The sequence below is a fragment of the Maniola hyperantus genome, chromosome 20, assembly GCF_902806685.2.
Source record: "Maniola hyperantus chromosome 20, iAphHyp1.2, whole genome shotgun sequence".
NCBI classification, from domain to species: domain Eukaryota; kingdom Metazoa; phylum Arthropoda; class Insecta; order Lepidoptera; family Nymphalidae; genus Maniola; species Maniola hyperantus.
Window position 1 is genome coordinate 6,484,651 of NC_048555.1, and position 17,756 is coordinate 6,502,406.

The window sequence follows — 17,756 nt, forward strand, 5'->3', positions numbered from 1 at the left end:
GGTTTGGTTTAGACCAAATTGTAATTTTTATATACCTATTTGTTTGTTAAAGTTAGGTATATAAACAATACAAGGCGTGATATCCCGGCAGGCTGAGGTTAGGAATTATTATGCTAATGTGTAGATATATGTACCTACCAAAAAAAACCATGAGCCTCGGGCGTACTTGGTTATCATACGTGGGCGATATGAGGACTTAGGTAAAGAATTTGTGTAAAACTCCACTGTAACAACATTGCAAACATGGTGATCGTGGAAATAAAGAAAACTCATAAAAAACTTTTCTCTAACGACCATTCCAACGTTTGTCAAGCGAGAGACAATGAAAGAATCTATGGCACTAACTATTTGGTACATACCTCATATTTTGTCATATGATTAAAATTATACCTAGATTCATCAAACACGATGTATAACTGCAATTACTGATTACAGATGACGCACAATTTTTTTTAAAAGTATTCACAAATAAATGAAAATAATTTTATAATGATAACTAATATTTTCGTTATTAAAATATTAATATTTACTATCCATGACATTATAATAGAGAGAGAGCCAGCGCGTGCCAGACCTTCGTTATTTTGGTCCCCCTGCCAGACGCTTTGCCACAATATAAAGAAAATATACCTAAATAACAAAATTAGACTTTGACGTAACATTTTTTTACACCTTTATTACCTGTTATCTCCCAAAGCCACCATGGTCCAAACTTCATAGTCGCTGATCGTTCCTCCCTGTGTTGGCGACAATACGCAGAAAAATTTCCAGCTTTTATAAAATAACGAAGGTCTGGCATGCGCTGTTTCTTAGTCCATAAGGGAGAACAACATGCAATGTAAATTAATTGCAGTAACACTTAACAATAGGCCGACCGCTAATACCTACTTTGCTTGCGTAATTTATTATAGGTGCTATTGTTTTCAGTCTATAAAGGATCAAATCAGATATAAACTGAATCACTCGTCATTTTTCATCTTTATCATTGTCAGTCTGTAAAAAAAGTAAGTAAAAAAACAATTGCAAAAATGAAGAGTTTCATACTATTAGTTGGTCTTGCTGTAATAAGTTTTTCGGTGGCTGAAGAATATACAGACCGATACGACGATATAAACATAGATGAGATATTGCAGAACAAACGATTACTCGCGTCGTATATGAAGTGCGTGTTGGGCCAAGGACGTTGTACTCCTGAAGGAAAAGAAATTAGAGGTAACAGACTAACATTTTATGTTTTTCGATCTTTACATGAACGTTTCCAAAGGCAATAAATAGAAATTAATTAATAGTTACTTCCCAAAGGTTTTCTCTACTCACCCGGTATTGTGGTACAGGTGACTGGGTCGAACCTGGCAACGAACATTACGAGAGGAAAATCTGAAAATATTTCTTTGTCCTTTTTACACGATTGTCAAACAAATCCATACTTACTAATATTATAAATGCGAAAGTGTGTCTGTCTGTCTATCTGCTAGCTTTTCACGGCTCAACCGTTCAACCGATTTTGAAGAAATTTGGTACAGAGATAGCTTGCATCCCGGGGAAGGACATAGGATACTTTTTATCCCGGAAAAACAAAGAGTTCCCACGGGATTTTTAAAAACTAAATCAACGCAGACGAAGTCGCGGGCATTCTCTAGTTTTTAATAATGTACTTAAATTAAAGTAAAACCACAAATTCACGGTTTTTGGTTTTTTTCTCTTTACTTGTGCTAGACAGTGCTACACGTTACACGGATAGCCGGCAAAACCAATTAAACGGACGGGCCTTTAAAATTCTCGTGGGAATTTTTTGATTTCCCGGAAAATGTAGCCTATTTTTCCCAGGACTGTAACATGTAATCTCTCTACTTATTATAACGTATGGGATGCCGTATGGATATAGGTAACTTCTTATAGCGAGCAGAGGGACACTTGATATTAAGTGATTATTGCCATCATCATCGTTGGCCCACTACTGAGCGCGGGTCTTCCCTCGGCACTTGACCGATTTATTTTTTGCAGTGAACTTACAAGACGGTATGCAAACTGGATGCAGTAAATGTACTAAAACTCAAAAAATAAAGGCGCGAAAAGTGGTAAACCATCTCCGGAATCACGAACACCAATTCTGGGAAGATCTTAAAAAGAAATTCGACCCCGAGAACAAATTCAAGCCAACTTACGAAGCATTCCTCGATTCTGAAGATTAAATACATACAGGAATAAACAAAATAATATGAAAAGCGAATTCCATTAACAGAGTTTTAACTAATCATGTATCTCAAACAATTTAGTGTAAAATAAAGTTGATTTCATTTAGTAATATATTTTGATCATAGTAGTAGCACCATAGAGTTATGATACTGAGATAACCACATCACTGAGTAGCACAGACAGTGGCGTGCACAGTGTTTGAAGCCAGGGTAAGCATTAGTTAGGTAGGGACCTATTTACTGGCAGGTCATAATGAAAAATATGCATTGAGCCATTACAACTGGGGTAAGCAGTGCATTTATGCCTCTATGCCCTGCACGCCACTGAGCACAGAGTGGGTGATATTGTCATTACCTACTATTACTGTGGTAGTATCGTAAGTATTTGAAAATTGTACGACGAACGGGAACGAACGGGGGACGAACCACCTAAATTATAAACCATGAAGGATAGGATCTACCGCTTATTATTATTTTTTTTTTTATAAAGTAAACCTTCAAAACTTGTATCTTCATTTACTTGTCAATGTTTACTATAATTTTGGCTTTTACTTAAGTGTGTGTATTAATATTTGATTAACATCTTGCGACGAATGGGAACGAGCGACGGGGGGTAAGCACCTAACGCCTAAACCGCGAAGGACGGAGGATCTACGGAGTTTTATTATCTTCAAGCTTGGACAAATTATTATAAAGTAAAACTGTAACCTTCAAAGTTCTCTTAACTTAATTTACTTGTCACCATTTCTTATAATTTTGGCTATTACTTGTCAGTGTATTTATATCCGATTTAAATCTTGCGACGAATGAAAACGTTAGGAAACAAAATCTCATAGGTTAATCTATCGATGATAATTATTAATACTAAATAATTGTTTTTAAATGTATAAGTAGTACCTAAATTGCTAAATTCAAAGTTTTCATCATAATTTTACTTGTCACTATTTACTCATATTTCCTTTAATTCTGGTTGTTATTTAAATGTGTGTAAAATAAAATTTCTTATTATATTTTGATATTTATTGGTATAGGTATATAATATACTACTTATCTGTTTCCATAATGAAATTCATCATCATCAACCTATCCCCGACTCACTACTGAACACGGGTCTCCTCTCAGAAAGAGATGTGTTTGGCCCTAGACTATCCACCTCTGTGCACTAGTTTATCACCGTTGTATGTTCTTAGGTATAATGAACTTACCAGTCGAATATCTAGCCTGAAATTAAAAATAAGCTACCAAGTTACCTAATTGGTATTTGGCGCATTTTATTTGTCCTAATGGTACGGCTCCACTCTCGGGATTTGGCCAATGATTCGAGTTCGAGCAAATTTTACGATAATTCGGCATTCGGCAAATCAACGGCTACACTGTTCAGGATACGGCGGTGTTTGGCGATTTTTTAAATAAGTTTGTCTAATTAGCCGGCTGGCAGACGTGACATTCTGTGATTTCTGTGATGTCTGATCCTCCCTGTGGCGTATTATATATTATATCCCGAAAAACAAAGAATTTCCGCGGGATTTAAAAAAAACCTATATTTGCGCTAAGAATTCGGGCTACCGCGAATGTGCCTACCAATACGATTGCCGCCGGCCACACAATTCGCGATATTACGAATCATTTGCCAAATCCCGATAGTGGAGCTGAACCATAGTAGCAAACAAAGAATTGCGGTATGTAATTTGTTTCTTTTGGTATAAGTCCAAATTTTAATTTCATCACAAAAAATAAGCATTATAAGAACAATTCAAATGATAAATTAGTATCTTTGAGTAATTCATTTTAACTTTATATTCATGGAAACAATGTAATATCTATCTACAGGATGTATATTATTAATTTCTCATTTATTGAATCACTCATTACAATTATAATTTTAAAAATGTTATAAAAGTAAAGGTGATTAACTGACTGACTGACTGACTGATCTATCAACGCACTGCTGAAATCACTGGACGGATTGCGCTGAAATTATAGTTAGTATGACGTAAGCATCCACTAAGAAGGGATTATTGAAAATTCAACCACTAGGGAGTCAAATAGGGGGTTGAAATTTATGTAGTCCATGCGGAGGAAGTCGCGAGCATAAGCTTGTGAAAAATAAAACACTTTAGAGAGAGAAAAAAGAAAGAGAAGAGAGCAACTGCACATATACATTTTTAGCGGTAATTTTGTGGACAAGGTCTTAAAAGTGGAAACTGTATTACTTCATCGATAGATATATGTACTGTACCTACAGACTGTTGAGTTTGCAAAAATCGAGTTTCTATTTCTATCCTAGTTTAGATATTTTTAAAAGTACGAACAAAGTTGTACCGCCAAGTGATTATAGCGTTCCGGTACGATGCCTGCGTAGAAACCAATTACGGGTAGGTACCTACCTACCACAGCTGATAATTCGAAATGGTATTAGTTTAATGAAAAAACGGCGGTATCCCTTCCCACCAGATGAGATCACGGTCGAGAGATAACTGGTATCTGAATAATAAACAAAATTCAAAGTAATTATACAAACAAGGCTAAAAAACACCCTTTATAATATGTTTAAGGAAGTTTTAAAAATAAAACTACGTAAACGGAAACCCGAATCTAATATATAAATACAGTTTGTGTACCATCTCTGATCACAAGTTACTGCATCAGTGCTACTACAGTGCCACTAAAACCGCCTTAAAAGGTAAAAACTTAAGTGATTAATTAAAGGAAGTATGTATGCGTACTATCTTCTTCTTCTTAGGCACTACAGTCTTGGCAAACTGGACGTGGCTTTGGCTTTCAGCTGTGGCTCTCTTGGCAATCATTTGGCAATTCATCTCCATTTTTAGGGTTCCGTACCTCAAAAGTAAAAACGGAACCCTTATAGAATCACTTTGTTGTCTGTCTGTCTGTCAAGAAACCTACAGGGTACTTCCCGTTGACCTAGAATCATGAAATTTGGTAGGTAGGTAGGTCTTATAGCTGACATTCGGGAAAAAATCTGAAAACCGAACTGAATTTGTGGTTACAACACACAAAAAAATTAAATTGTGGTCTTGAACTAATAATTAGTATTTTCAATTTTCGAAGTAAGATAACTATATCAAGTGGGATATTACATGAAAGGTCTTCACCTGTGCATTCTAAAAAAGATTTTTATTTATTTTTATGCATCATAGTTTTTGAATTATCGTTCAAAATGTCGAATAAACACGACTGTTTTACGAAACCCTCGTTGCGCGAGCCTGACTCGCACTTGGCCGGTTTTTCCCTGACGGTTGCCTTTATTACACAATCGTATATTAGGACTAACTTATGCCCACGAACGACTACGTCCACGTGGACTACACAAATTTTAAACTCCTGTTTTACCCTTTTAGGGATTGAGTTTTCAAAAATCCTTTCTTAGCGAATGCCTTCGTCATAATAACTATCTGCATGCCAAATTTCAGCCCAATCCATCCTGAAATTTGAGCTGTGCGTTGATAGGTCAGTCAGCCAGCTTTTGCTTTTATTTATATAGATTCCCATTCTGGTCATTACATTTTATCCGCCCATCTCATCGGCAATCTTTTTATTATTATTGTGAGATAGACTAGCGCTTGACGATAATCATGCCTGAGAAACACCATTTAGATCTACCACTGTTCTAGTGCCTTCGACTTTCGCTTTGTGTCAGTAGTCGATCTATGGATAATGTGCATGTAGTGTTTGCTTTCAAATGATTTTACATAAGTACAACGTCATGTAATTTAACTTAATACACGGTGAAGTTTTAGTGGTTGTCTTCCCGCGGCAGAACGATTTGCCATCAGTAGTACTACCGAAATTTTGAGTTAAACTAAAAAAATGAGGTTGACATTTGAGGTCGACTAAATGTTATTCCCGTTCTCCCCGTTACTCCCCAATATATTTATAAAAAATAAAAACTCCTAATTTATAAAATAATTTATAAACGGCTTATTTTGTGAATTTCGCAGATGGTTTCAAAATCATGCCTGATCATCAGCTGTCTCCTAGTGGCAGTGTTAGCTAACGACAAGTATACATCCAAATATGACAATCTTGAGGTAAAGCCAATTCTGAAAAATAAACGACTGCTGAACGCTTACACCGACTGCATGCTGGATATAAAAGCAAAATGCACCCCTGAAGGAAATACATTAAGAGGCTAGTATCTATAATTATTAAAAAACTAGCTTATGCCCGTGTCTTCGTCCGCGTGGACGTCTCCATTAGGGGTTGAATTTTCAGAAATACTATTTTAGCGGATGTCTACGTAATAATAGCTATCCGCATGCCAAATTTCAGCCCGATTCATCCAGTGGTTTGAGCTGTGCGTTGATAGATCAGTCAGTCAGTCAGTCAGCTTTTCATTTTGCATATTTAGAAAATGGCTAGTCCTAGTTAGACTCACGCACTCCTATCTCCTCAAGAATAAATCCCTTTTGTTTGGATTTTTTTGTAATGGCTTGTTAGTTGTTTGCTGATTTCTAAAAAACTTATAGGCTTCATTACTTACAATATTTTTCCTGTAATCTACATAATATACATACAAAAAAAACCATACATACTAACTGACTGATATGAAAGTCATAATCTTTGCGAATGAACCCACGTTTACCTGTTATTTGTTCCTAAACACATAACTTCTCAACTACCAAGTGGATTATGTTGGGACTTTCTCTGTGTGGACCACAGGTAAACACATTTGGTAAAATCCAAATTTTTAAAAATCTCACGAGACCTCTTTCCTTATTCAGATTAAAATGTAGCCAATCTGTATCTCCGGATGCAAGTTATCTCTGTACCTAATAGAATATGATGGCTGCAGCTTTGCTTGGATTTAGGCACCAATAATAATTATTATTCTATGGATTTAGGTAATGCCGTGGATTTAGCAGGAAAATGCCGCGGGAACTCTTTGATTTTCCGTGATATAAAGTAAGGTTATGTCTGTCTCAGAAATGCAAGCTAAATAGCTTGGATTAGATAGGTTATTACCTATAGCAGGTTTTATCAATCCTCACGTTACAAATTCTAGATTATTTTTCTTTTTTAATTCAAAATAGTAGGCCTGTATTATTTACTTGTTTTAGATTTCAAACTATGTACCTATATTTTATTTACAGATCATCTTGGAGATGCTCTAGAGACTGGATGCGAGAAATGCACCGAAATTCAAAAAACTAAAGCAACAGAAGTAATAGAACACTTGATTAAATTTGAACGTGAGATTTGGAACAAGCTGACTGCCAAATATGACCCTGAAGGAGTTTGGAGGAAGAAGTATGAGGACCTGGCCAGGGAAAAGGGCATTGTCATACCAAAAGACTAAGATTGGTGTCAATCAGGGTTGAAAAAAACAAGGCATCCTATTTGAAATGTTTTCAACGAATATTTACAGTTTTTAACTTTTTTATTTATAATTTTATTCTTGGTTATTTTGTAATAAATAATACCTATATTTTAATACAGAACTGCAGTTTCACTCGGCTTTCTGTGCGAGGATAACTGTATTTTCCCGTGTGAGAATTTTTGCATAAAACTTGCCAATTTATACACGTGTAGCTTGTCACTTCAAAATCAGATTAGCTGTTTTGAAAATTAATCGGAACATTACCAAACAGCCAAAGAGACTGACAAAATGTTTAAAATGGCTGTTTGCAAAATATCATCATCATTAGGCTGGTCCGCTGGCTCACTACTTCTCACGGGTCTCTTCTCAGAATGAGAAGGGCTTAGATGGCCTGCTGGTCAAGTGCGAATTGGGCATTGGCAGACTTCCCACACCTTAGAGAACATTTAGAAAAACTCCCAGTTATCCAGGTTTCCTCACGATGTTTTGCTTCACCGTTAAAGCAGGAGTTATCAATGCACAGCTCAAACTACTGGCCGGGTCGGGCTAAAAATGCAGATATCTATTATGACCTAGACCAGCGATTCCCAATTGGTGGTCCGCGGAACCCTGGGGTTCCGTGGAAGGGTCACAGTGCCCGAGAGTTACCTAAATAAAACGTTTGTGGAAGACTCATAACCGCGCGGCGCGCCACACCGTCTAAGATGGATGGCCTACACGGCAGTCTAAGATGGAAGCTACCCGTTAGGTATACCTAATCCTAATCGGTTTCTACACGGCATCTTAACAACTCAGCATCTCGGCAACGCTCAATCGCTTGGTGTTACGTCTTTACCGGTACCGAAAACTTCCACCAGACCAGACTCAAGCCGGAAATCGAACCGGGACCTCCAACTTTTAATACAACAGTGCACGCACTGCGCCACGGAGGTAATTAACGTCATAGTATTTCTTTGTCACAATAAAATATGTTTTGCAATACTTATAATAATAAATATGTATTATTATACTGAATAGTACATTACTTTAATATCTTTCTAATGTCAAAAATAACAGCTCAGTGCTAAAAAATGCATTAGTTGTATTGTGACTCGTGAGAATTTGGTTTTTATTGCTTGGCAGCCTTGAGTTCTTTCTCGTACTTCTTGGTGTACTTCCTGTCAGGGTCGTACTTGGCGGTGAGCTGGTTCCAATAGTCCGACTCATGGTTGATGAGGTGGGCGATGACCGTGCGTGTGGCGCTGCGCTGGACATCCGTACATTTCCCACAGTAGTTTTCTACGGCCTCTTTGATATGTGCTGTTGATCAGAATTGTAGTTAAATACTATGTAGTATTATTTTTATTTTATTTTTATTTAAAGGCGGGCACGCAACTCTAACATTTCGGAGTTATATCATTATATTATATGTATTCTGTGGTTATATGCGTTTTAAGTAATTAAATATCACTTGCTTTAACGGTAAAGAAAAACATCGTGAGGAAACCCGTATGTCAGAGAGTTCTCCATAATGTTTTCAAAGGTTTGCGAATTCTGCCAATCCACACTTGGTCAGCGTAGTAGACCATAGTCTATAGTCTACCAGCCTGGCCAAGTGCGGAATATAATATGTGGAAAAGATTTCTTAGCCCGCACTTCGAATATTTTTATCTACAGTCTAGATCACTACAACTTCATATTATATTATATAAACTGTATGTGCCTACATACTCTGTAGCGATGTACTAAACCGACCAATGTTCAAGTAATACAGAGATTCCAGAACAAAGTACTCAGGGAAATAACAAATGCACCCTGGTATGTAAGAAATCACGATCTCCACAGGGACCTTAAGATAGAGTTCGTAAACAAAATCATCCAAAAGTACGCAGAAGCTCACCAACATCGACTTCGCCATCATGTTAATTTGGAGGCTGTGAAGCTTCTAGATAACATGGATATCAAAAGGAGGCTCAAAAGAACCAAGCCGTTCGAATTAGTGTTAAAAAGTACATAAGTGCAGCGTTTGTGTAATAGTGCTTGTGCTACTTTATTTTTCTAGGTCACAAGAACATAGTGAACTGTAAACTGTACGTGTTAGAATAAACTAAGGACAGTTATTGGACTGTAAATTAGATTTAAAAATTAATCATAAGTAGAAGTTTAAGCTAGAATAATATTACTAATTAGCCCATAGGCTAGATGGTAGTAGTAATAAAGCTGCCACTTTATAATGGTGCTTTATGGTAGGAAAAAGTCTAGATCAATGACATTTAATTATAAGTCCCGCAAATTGCTATTGCGCTAGAACCATGTCTCATGGACTTATACTCACATTTTAGTTCTTTGCCTTCGGGAGAGCATTTGCCTTGATCTAGAATGCATTTGACATACGGAAGCAGCAGCCGTCGGTTCGCAAGAACTTCCTTGACATCGATGCCATCGAATTTATCTGTGTAGTGTTCAGCAGGCTTGGCCACAACAAAGGAGATGAGACATAAGCTTGCGATAATTATAGGCTTCATTCTAAAAACAATAACATTTTGTTATTTACTAAATTTTCCCCCGTGGACGGAAAACAAGACCAACGTCTCGATTTTAAACATATTGAAAAGAATGATACGGCTATTCAACATAATATGTCTGTCGCTGATGCTCGGTCACGTTGCAATGAAAAACGCGAGAAAACGCGAGTAGCATTGAGAAACTTATGGTAACTGCTAAGATCAGAGGAAAGAGCCTCTGTGGACGTAGCGAGATGTTTGTCTAACCAGATAAGAAGAGCGGTCGACACACACTTTTGCAATGCCTTCCATACGGCTTCCAACAGAAAAAAAACTGGTCAAGTGCGAGTTAGGCTCGCACACGAAGGGTCCCTTACCATCGTAGAAGAAATAACATTTTTTTGTGATGTATCCGCAAATTCTCAGTTTTCGAAATTTCTCCCTTGTACTATAACTAAGATTTTGCTACCTGCCCATGATTCTAAGTAGGTCAACGGTAAGTACCATATAAGTTTTGGTTCTCTTGACCGGACAGACATACAAAGTAAAGTTCCTTTTTTCTCTGAAGATACGGAACCTTAGAAATGGCGCAATATCATGAAGTAGATGATATCTCGCGCGGGCCACGATTCTTAAAACGACTCGAGAAGAAGTGGAAGATAATCTCACTAAGTATTTATTTTTGGATTATTAAGAGACGCAGAAAGAAACTTTTTGAACCTATATTCACATTTACAGAACACTTATTTTGCTTTTTTTTTAATTAAATCACTTTAAAAAAAACAAGAATTTACTCGGTCCTTTGATTTTATTTTAATCCAACAACAACACGGTAACAAAAGCCATTTGGCAAAGGCTCGATCACCTTACTGGAAAGATCCAGCCTTCAAGTCGATTAAGTTTTGGACATCAATGAATTTACGTATACTAAAAATGTATTCATTGTACTAAGATACATTATAACGAAAATATTGTTGTATTACCTACTCACTTTACTATTTAAGATTGAAGTATTAAAACTGGTGGATATAATATCAGTAATAATATATACTTTCACGCACCAACTACGAATGTCAAAAGAACAAGGGCTGGTAGCATTTATATATAGGCTTTTGCAATTTCTGTTCCTTGTTGCCATAAGGTGTTAAACTTGTTTATCTTTTCCGTGAATCTATATCGTTAAAAATATGCAAAGGTAGAGTCCGTACATAGTAAATATTCTACAAAAACAAATTATAATTTTCATATAAATAGGCTTTGGGTAACTTAGTGCCTTTTTGTGATTAGTTTTTTTTACCTACACATTTATTTTAATAACGAAAAATTAATACAACTTTGTCCCAATCCAACTAAGCGTAAAGCTACTGCTAAGCAAATAGTTCTTATGTTTTTAATATGTTTTAATGATATTGTAAGAAGTAATAATAAAAAGAACCTGAACTCAGATTATCATCCCCTTTATCTCACTCATACTATTTTAAATAGTAGAGATCGCTTCACAGCGATAAGGCCGCTAATTGTATGTTTTCTTTTATATGTAACTTTTTTGTGTCAAGCAAGCTATATGCCCGAAATTCAGTCCGTCATAATTTATTATTACTACTTACTAGCATTTCATGTGACTTCGTACGGGAAGACGAGCATAATTAGTGCACTTACAAAATGAAATTAATTTAAATTGTAATAAATTATGTGGAATTCAGGGTACCTACTTAGTAATTCACATAATTTATGTACTTAGTTGTGATTTTCTTTGTGAATCAAATTTACTAGTAGCAACTTTAAATTCTTATTGCTTATTAGTTAAATAATTATTTAACAGAATATTTTTTAAACAAATAATAAGTAGTGCTGAAAGCGAATAAAAGATGAAGAGCAAAATGAAACTAGCAAAGTGTCTCAGTTTTTTTTATTCATACATGAATAAAAAAATTGTATTGTATTGTAATGAATAAAAGTTTACAAACGTTTTACAAGTGCTTATGAATAATGTGAAATAGTGAATAATGATTCGTATAAAATTCCAGTAAAGTAGAAATTAAAAAAAACTTCATAATTATTCTCGTCCCACGCCAGTAGAAGTGACCTAACATAGGCGCCATAGGCCACTCGCCTAGTCCTAAAATTTTAATTTGCACGAAATTCATAATACAATATGTCTTGGTTCTTTCGACTATGTAGAAACCAGTGTCGCTCTGAGGTTTGGAGACCCCTGACCTGTTTTATGGTACATCCATCGTGACCAACCTTCAACCTACTAGTACATCGCTACAGAGTATGTAGGCACATACAGTTTATATAATATAATATGAAGGTGGGCCAAACTGACGGAATCAGCAATAATTTTACTATTGTAAAAAACATATAGTTGAATTTAGCTCTACCTCCTTTTTTTGAAGTCGGGTAATAATATTTTATTTTAGCAGTCTATGTTATTTTATATTCGTTTGTATAAATAAAATAATACAAATCAATTTAACAGCATTCTTTATTTAATTTTAATAATTTTGCTAGTATAATTTAATCTTGCTTAAATACATAAATAACATCTTCGAACTTTACAATAATAATTAAATTATATCGCTATAAGTATTTTAAAAGCTTTAATTAAATATCAGTTCCTAAAATGTTAAGTTAAAATTATTCAATCATTTGCTGGACTATTAGCTTGTTTTTAGTAATCGAGCACTGTATTGTATAACAAAATATAAATTGAAATAAATAAATAGATGTACTTAGTCCTCCTTGCAGCTTGTACCCTTTATTATGATCAGTGCTCATTATAATGCTCCTTCTGGTTTAAATAGTTTTACTAACATATTTTAACATATTTTTTAGGCTACGAAATTTCCTAGGCCGCAACTTCTTTAAGTTCCTTCTCGTACATACTGACGTATTTGCGTTCGGGGTCGTACTTGGCGCAGAGCTGATTCCAGTACTCCTTCTCCTTATTGATGAGATGAGCGATCACTTTCTTCGTTCCGTTTTTCTGGGCGTCTGTGCAGTTCCCGCAGTTATTTTCAAGCGCCTCTTTTATGTGCACTGAAATCAAAGAGTTCAAAATATTACCAGACTCGCTTAAAAATATACTTTTTCTAAATATTAACACGTAAGAACGATTCATATTTTATGTAATGTACAAATTTTATATTTTCGGAGACCTTTCATTTGATGCCAAATTCGATAGATTTAATTTTAAATTTAAAACAACTTTATTGTTAATAAATTTACAGAGAGTAAGAATACAGGATACACTTGAAAAACAAAGGGCGACCTTATCTCTAAAGTGATCTCTTCCAGGCAACCCATACTTAAGAACTTATAGAACTGTAAGACGGGGAGTTGCAAGCAATGTAGCTATATATATATAATATATATATATATATATATATATATATATATATAAAACATATACACTTTAATAGGTACATACTATAAAATATAATATATTATAATAAAATATAATTTTTTTTATATAGATTTATTTCAATTTTTCGATTACCTCCCTGGCACAGTGACGAGGATTGCCTTGACAGGGATCATTTTAGGGAATTTATAATTTCTAAATTGTTTGGTCTGGTGGGGGCTACGGCAGTAGCTAGTTACCATCCAACCGGCAATGCCCGTAAAGCAATTCAGCGGTCCAGTATACGATGCCGTGGAGAAATTAGAAACGTATGGGTTCAATGAAACTACTATGCCTCTTCCCAACGATCGAACACTCTATAGGTGCCTAAAATATCACTATAAGTACGTTAGTACTATTATATTATTCTGTGCTATAAGTAAAAAATACATATTTTTGCTATTTTTAGCAAGTTTTTTCGTGACCGCGATCCGCGACCATGTGACCATGTATGTGAAGGTGAAGCCTGCAATTTTATCTGACGTGCAATCTTAATAAACTAGTTGATAGTCGCGATTTAATCCACGTGGATTTAGGTTTCAAAAACCCCGTGGGAACTCTTTGATTTTTCTGGATAAAAAGTAAGCTATGTCCATCTCCAGAATGCCAACCATCAAGAATATCTCTGTATCTAGCAAGTAAATGATGCCAACAACTTTGTCCATGTTTTTGTGGGGTATTTTAAAAATCCCGTCGAAACGCTTTGATTTTCCGAGACCTACTCCCAGTAAATTAAAGAGTAAACGAAAAGTAGCCTGTATCCTTTCTCGGGATGCAAGCTGTCTCTGTACCACACGGTTAAACAGATAGGCCGTAAAAACTAGCAGACAGACCAGTGGCGTGCACAGAGTTTGAAGCCAGGGTAAGCATTAGTAAGATAGGCCTTAGATACACCTTATAGAGACCTGCTGAATGGCAGGTCATAAAGAAAAATGAGCACTGGTCATTTCAACTAGGGTAAGCAGTACTTTTATGCCTCTATGAATTGCACGCCACTGAGACAGACACACCCACTTTCGCATGTATAAGAGTACTAGCTGATCAACTCAGCTTCGCTCGAGTGGTACTTGACCAATTCCAACGGAATCTCAAATCTAACGTGCGTTTACGCACTCGACGTGGACGAAGTCACGTGAAAAGGCTACTGGTTTATAAAATAAACAGGAGTACGATAGCTAGTTTCAAATATTAGCTGTTTGTAGAATTTAATAGCGGAATACACAACTCTTGTTAAATAATAATATTATTATTTTTGAATTCATTCATCTACATTCAGTGTCAATGAATTATACTTTAATGCTTAAAAAATGGTCATTTTTAGGGTTCCGTAGTAAACAAGGAACCCTTATAGTTTCGCCATGTTCGTCCGTCTAGACTATTAGTGCTAGAAATCTGTAATTGGGCATGGGTATAAATTTTAATCACGCCGACAAAGTGGTGAAATAAAATTGTGATAAATGTTTTTTTAGGGTAGCTCCCCAACTACATGTAAAGTGGGGGTGATTTTTTTCCTCGTCTACCCTATACTGTGTGGTATCGTTGAATAGGTCCTTTAAAAATATTGTGGGTATGGGAACATCATTTTTCGATTTCTAGATCCGTTTGTAAAATGTGATGTTTTAAACTGCTAATTTTTATTAGAGTCAAGTTTCCCCTCTATCAGCCAAATGATAGTATATAGGAACGTGAAAAAATTCACAGCAGTTGTATATATAATCAATTTTAAAGGAAAACTATCATAGCTAAGTAGGGTCCGCAGGTTAAGGAGTTATATCTGTTTTCCGAGGTTATTATTGTACGTAGATATTATGAGTTGCATATTAATGTATACTATTTATAGTTTTTTTGTATCTATTGAATTTGTGATTGAATTGTGACTACGGAACCCTTCACTGCACGTGGCCCGCCACGCAATTGGCCGGTTTTTATTATTTTTGCCAATTTTGGAACTAACAACTTTTTTGATACGCTAAAAAGTTTTTTGCACAAAAAGACTTCAACGCAAGCATGGCTCTTCTAATTATTTAATTATTATAATTAATAAACTTAATCAAATCCGGTAGTAATTTAAAGCAAGTAATTTTCCGTTACCAAAAAAAAATTTATTATGTTCATAACAAGAGCTGTATATTATACAGCTAACCTCAGTGTCATTGATCATGATTCATGAGTCATAAGCGCAAGATCTTACCTTCATCTGATATTTTCTACGTAAAAATACACGAGTGTTTATTTTGCATGCACCTCTTTGTGTACTGAACACAAATAAAAAATCGTTTCCAAGTAAAATCGATGGATCTATTTTTATTTCAGTGTACCTACCTATACCTAGTTATTATTTTAATTCAAGACTCGTTACTCGTTAAAGAATTAGTTACGTGATGTCTTATTAGTTAATTAATTTAGTTAGCAATTTTATTATAGACGAAAACTACTTACTTTTCAACTCCTTTCCTTCGGGAGAGCATTTGCCTTCTTCCAGTATACATTTGAGGTAGGGGACGAGCAGACGGCGGTTGGCCAGGATTTCATCCAAGTCGATGTTGTCATACCGATCGGTGTACTTCTCGGGCCCGGCGAGGCATACAGCCACTAAGGCGAACAGGCAAACGATAGTCTTCATGTTAGAAGCTTCACTGAAAAATATACAATTTAATTCTGAAAACGGTTTGATTTTTATTCCATCCAAATGTTTTGATTTTTTTTTTAAAATCTCTATCTCCATTCCATTCTATCTCCATTCCGAATTTCAGCCAAATCCGTGCATTAGTTTTTGTGTGACAGAGTAACAAATATACACACATACAAACTTTCGCCATTATAATAACAGTAACTACTTATGCTATCGACTTAAAATTAGGAATTGTTTTAAATAATGTTTGCCCAACCTTATTACAGTTAATGAAATATCGCTGCAATTATTATTTCAGTAAAACAAAAGTATCCAAATAAATAAGAATCAATTGTGGCCTGATAAGTATAAAATATTTTTTTATTGATGAACTTTGCTGGCTCATTTTCAGGGCAAAGGATCAGCCTGGCTGTCCAGTGTAGAAATGCAACCAGTATTCATGGCACCATTCCACGCGGGCATAATTTGTACAGTAATTAGATAAGGGTAGCTTTATGTTTTACTGCAAAACATTTTCAGTAAAAAAACTGTAAGGTCCACATATACCTACTCATGAGATTTTCAGGAGGTGAAGCTGTAAAATGTAAAGTGTGAAATGTTTCTGTAAGAGTTTCAGGTAAGAATAAAAATAAAGATTACAGTCGAATCTCAGACTATAATCTCGGACATCCACACTATAATATTATAAACTAGATGATGCCCGCAACTTCGTACGCGTGGATTTCGGTTTTTAAAAATCCCATGATAATTCTTTAATTTTCTGAGATAAAACGAAGCACCTTACCCAGGATGCAAGCTATCTCTGTACCAAATTTCGTCAAAATCAGTTGAACGGACGGGCCGTGAAAGGCTAGCAGACAGACAGACAGACAGACAAACTTTCGCATTTATAATATTAGTATTGGATGCGAAAGTGTGTCTTCTGAGTTCTGCTATCTATTCACGCCCCACCAGTTTAACCGATTTTGATGAAATTTGGTGCAGAGATAGCTTGCAACCCAGGAATGGACACAGTCTACTTTTTATCCCGAAAATCAAATTGTTCAAACGGAATTTTTGAAAAACCTATACCTAACCTATCGCTTGTTTTTTATATAACCCAAAAAAAGAAATTTCTTATTTTATCTCGTCTAAAGCTCACCTGTTATTAGATGTTTAACCACGGATTAAATCTGATTCACTGCTTACCTCTCATTACCGATGTGTCTTTTTATACTTATTCATTGAGGACAATATTAAAACTAAGTACTTGTGTTTATTTACCTAATACTTTCCGTGACGTTGACACGAGCATCTAACATAACCACCATATAATGCAGCGAGAGCCAAGGTTTTGACCTCTTCTAGGTATTGTTATCCTGATCCATGATAATTGATATATGCAGCATTATTTAATTAAATTCCTTCGATAAAAGCTTATATGTTTTCTCTTTAGGTATGTCTGTCTGTAAAATAAAGTTACTAGCCGACCCGCTCCGCTTCGCTCCAGTGGACTCTTTGAAAATTGGTGATTAATATACTAATAAACTTTACTTTTCTTTTCTTTTGCCCACTTTTCTTTAAATAATATTTTATGTCCTAACTAGCTAATATATTATATGTATGTCAAATTGCTAACTAAATGATATGTTTTAGGTAAGGAGATAAATACCTACTATTCTTAGATCTTACATACTCGATAATAATATTTACAATTCTG

General features: G+C 35.4%; 3 protein-coding genes across 3 annotated transcripts; 2 read left to right on the forward strand and 1 right to left on the reverse strand.

The window, feature by feature from the left end:
• The first annotated feature begins 454 nt into the window (after positions 1–454).
• On the forward strand, positions 455–3,205 carry LOC117992131 (allergen Tha p 1-like). The gene is made up of 2 exons (XM_034979806.2): positions 455–1,212; positions 2,005–3,205. Exons 1-2 carry the CDS (start codon positions 1,029–1,031, stop codon positions 2,190–2,192), a joined length of 372 nt encoding a protein of 123 aa, XP_034835697.1. The 5' UTR covers positions 455–1,028; the 3' UTR covers positions 2,193–3,205.
• A 137-nt stretch (positions 3,206–3,342) lies between these two features.
• LOC117992127 (ejaculatory bulb-specific protein 3-like) lies at positions 3,343–7,651 on the forward strand. The gene is made up of 3 exons (XM_034979800.2): positions 3,343–4,878; positions 6,158–6,347; positions 7,310–7,651. Exons 2-3 carry the CDS (start codon positions 6,158–6,160, stop codon positions 7,513–7,515), a joined length of 396 nt encoding a protein of 131 aa, XP_034835691.1. The 5' UTR covers positions 3,343–4,878; the 3' UTR covers positions 7,516–7,651.
• Positions 7,652–8,644: 993 nt separating this feature from the next.
• Positions 8,645–17,289, reverse strand: LOC117991987 (uncharacterized). The gene is made up of 6 exons (XM_069505552.1): positions 17,199–17,289; positions 15,865–16,061; positions 12,872–13,061; positions 11,003–11,083; positions 9,851–10,041; positions 8,645–8,835 (listed from the first exon to the last, which is right to left on the reverse strand). Exons 2-6 carry the CDS (start codon positions 16,046–16,048, stop codon positions 8,645–8,647), a joined length of 837 nt encoding a protein of 278 aa, XP_069361653.1. The 5' UTR covers positions 16,049–16,061; positions 17,199–17,289.
• Between the last annotated feature and the right edge of the window lie 467 nt (positions 17,290–17,756).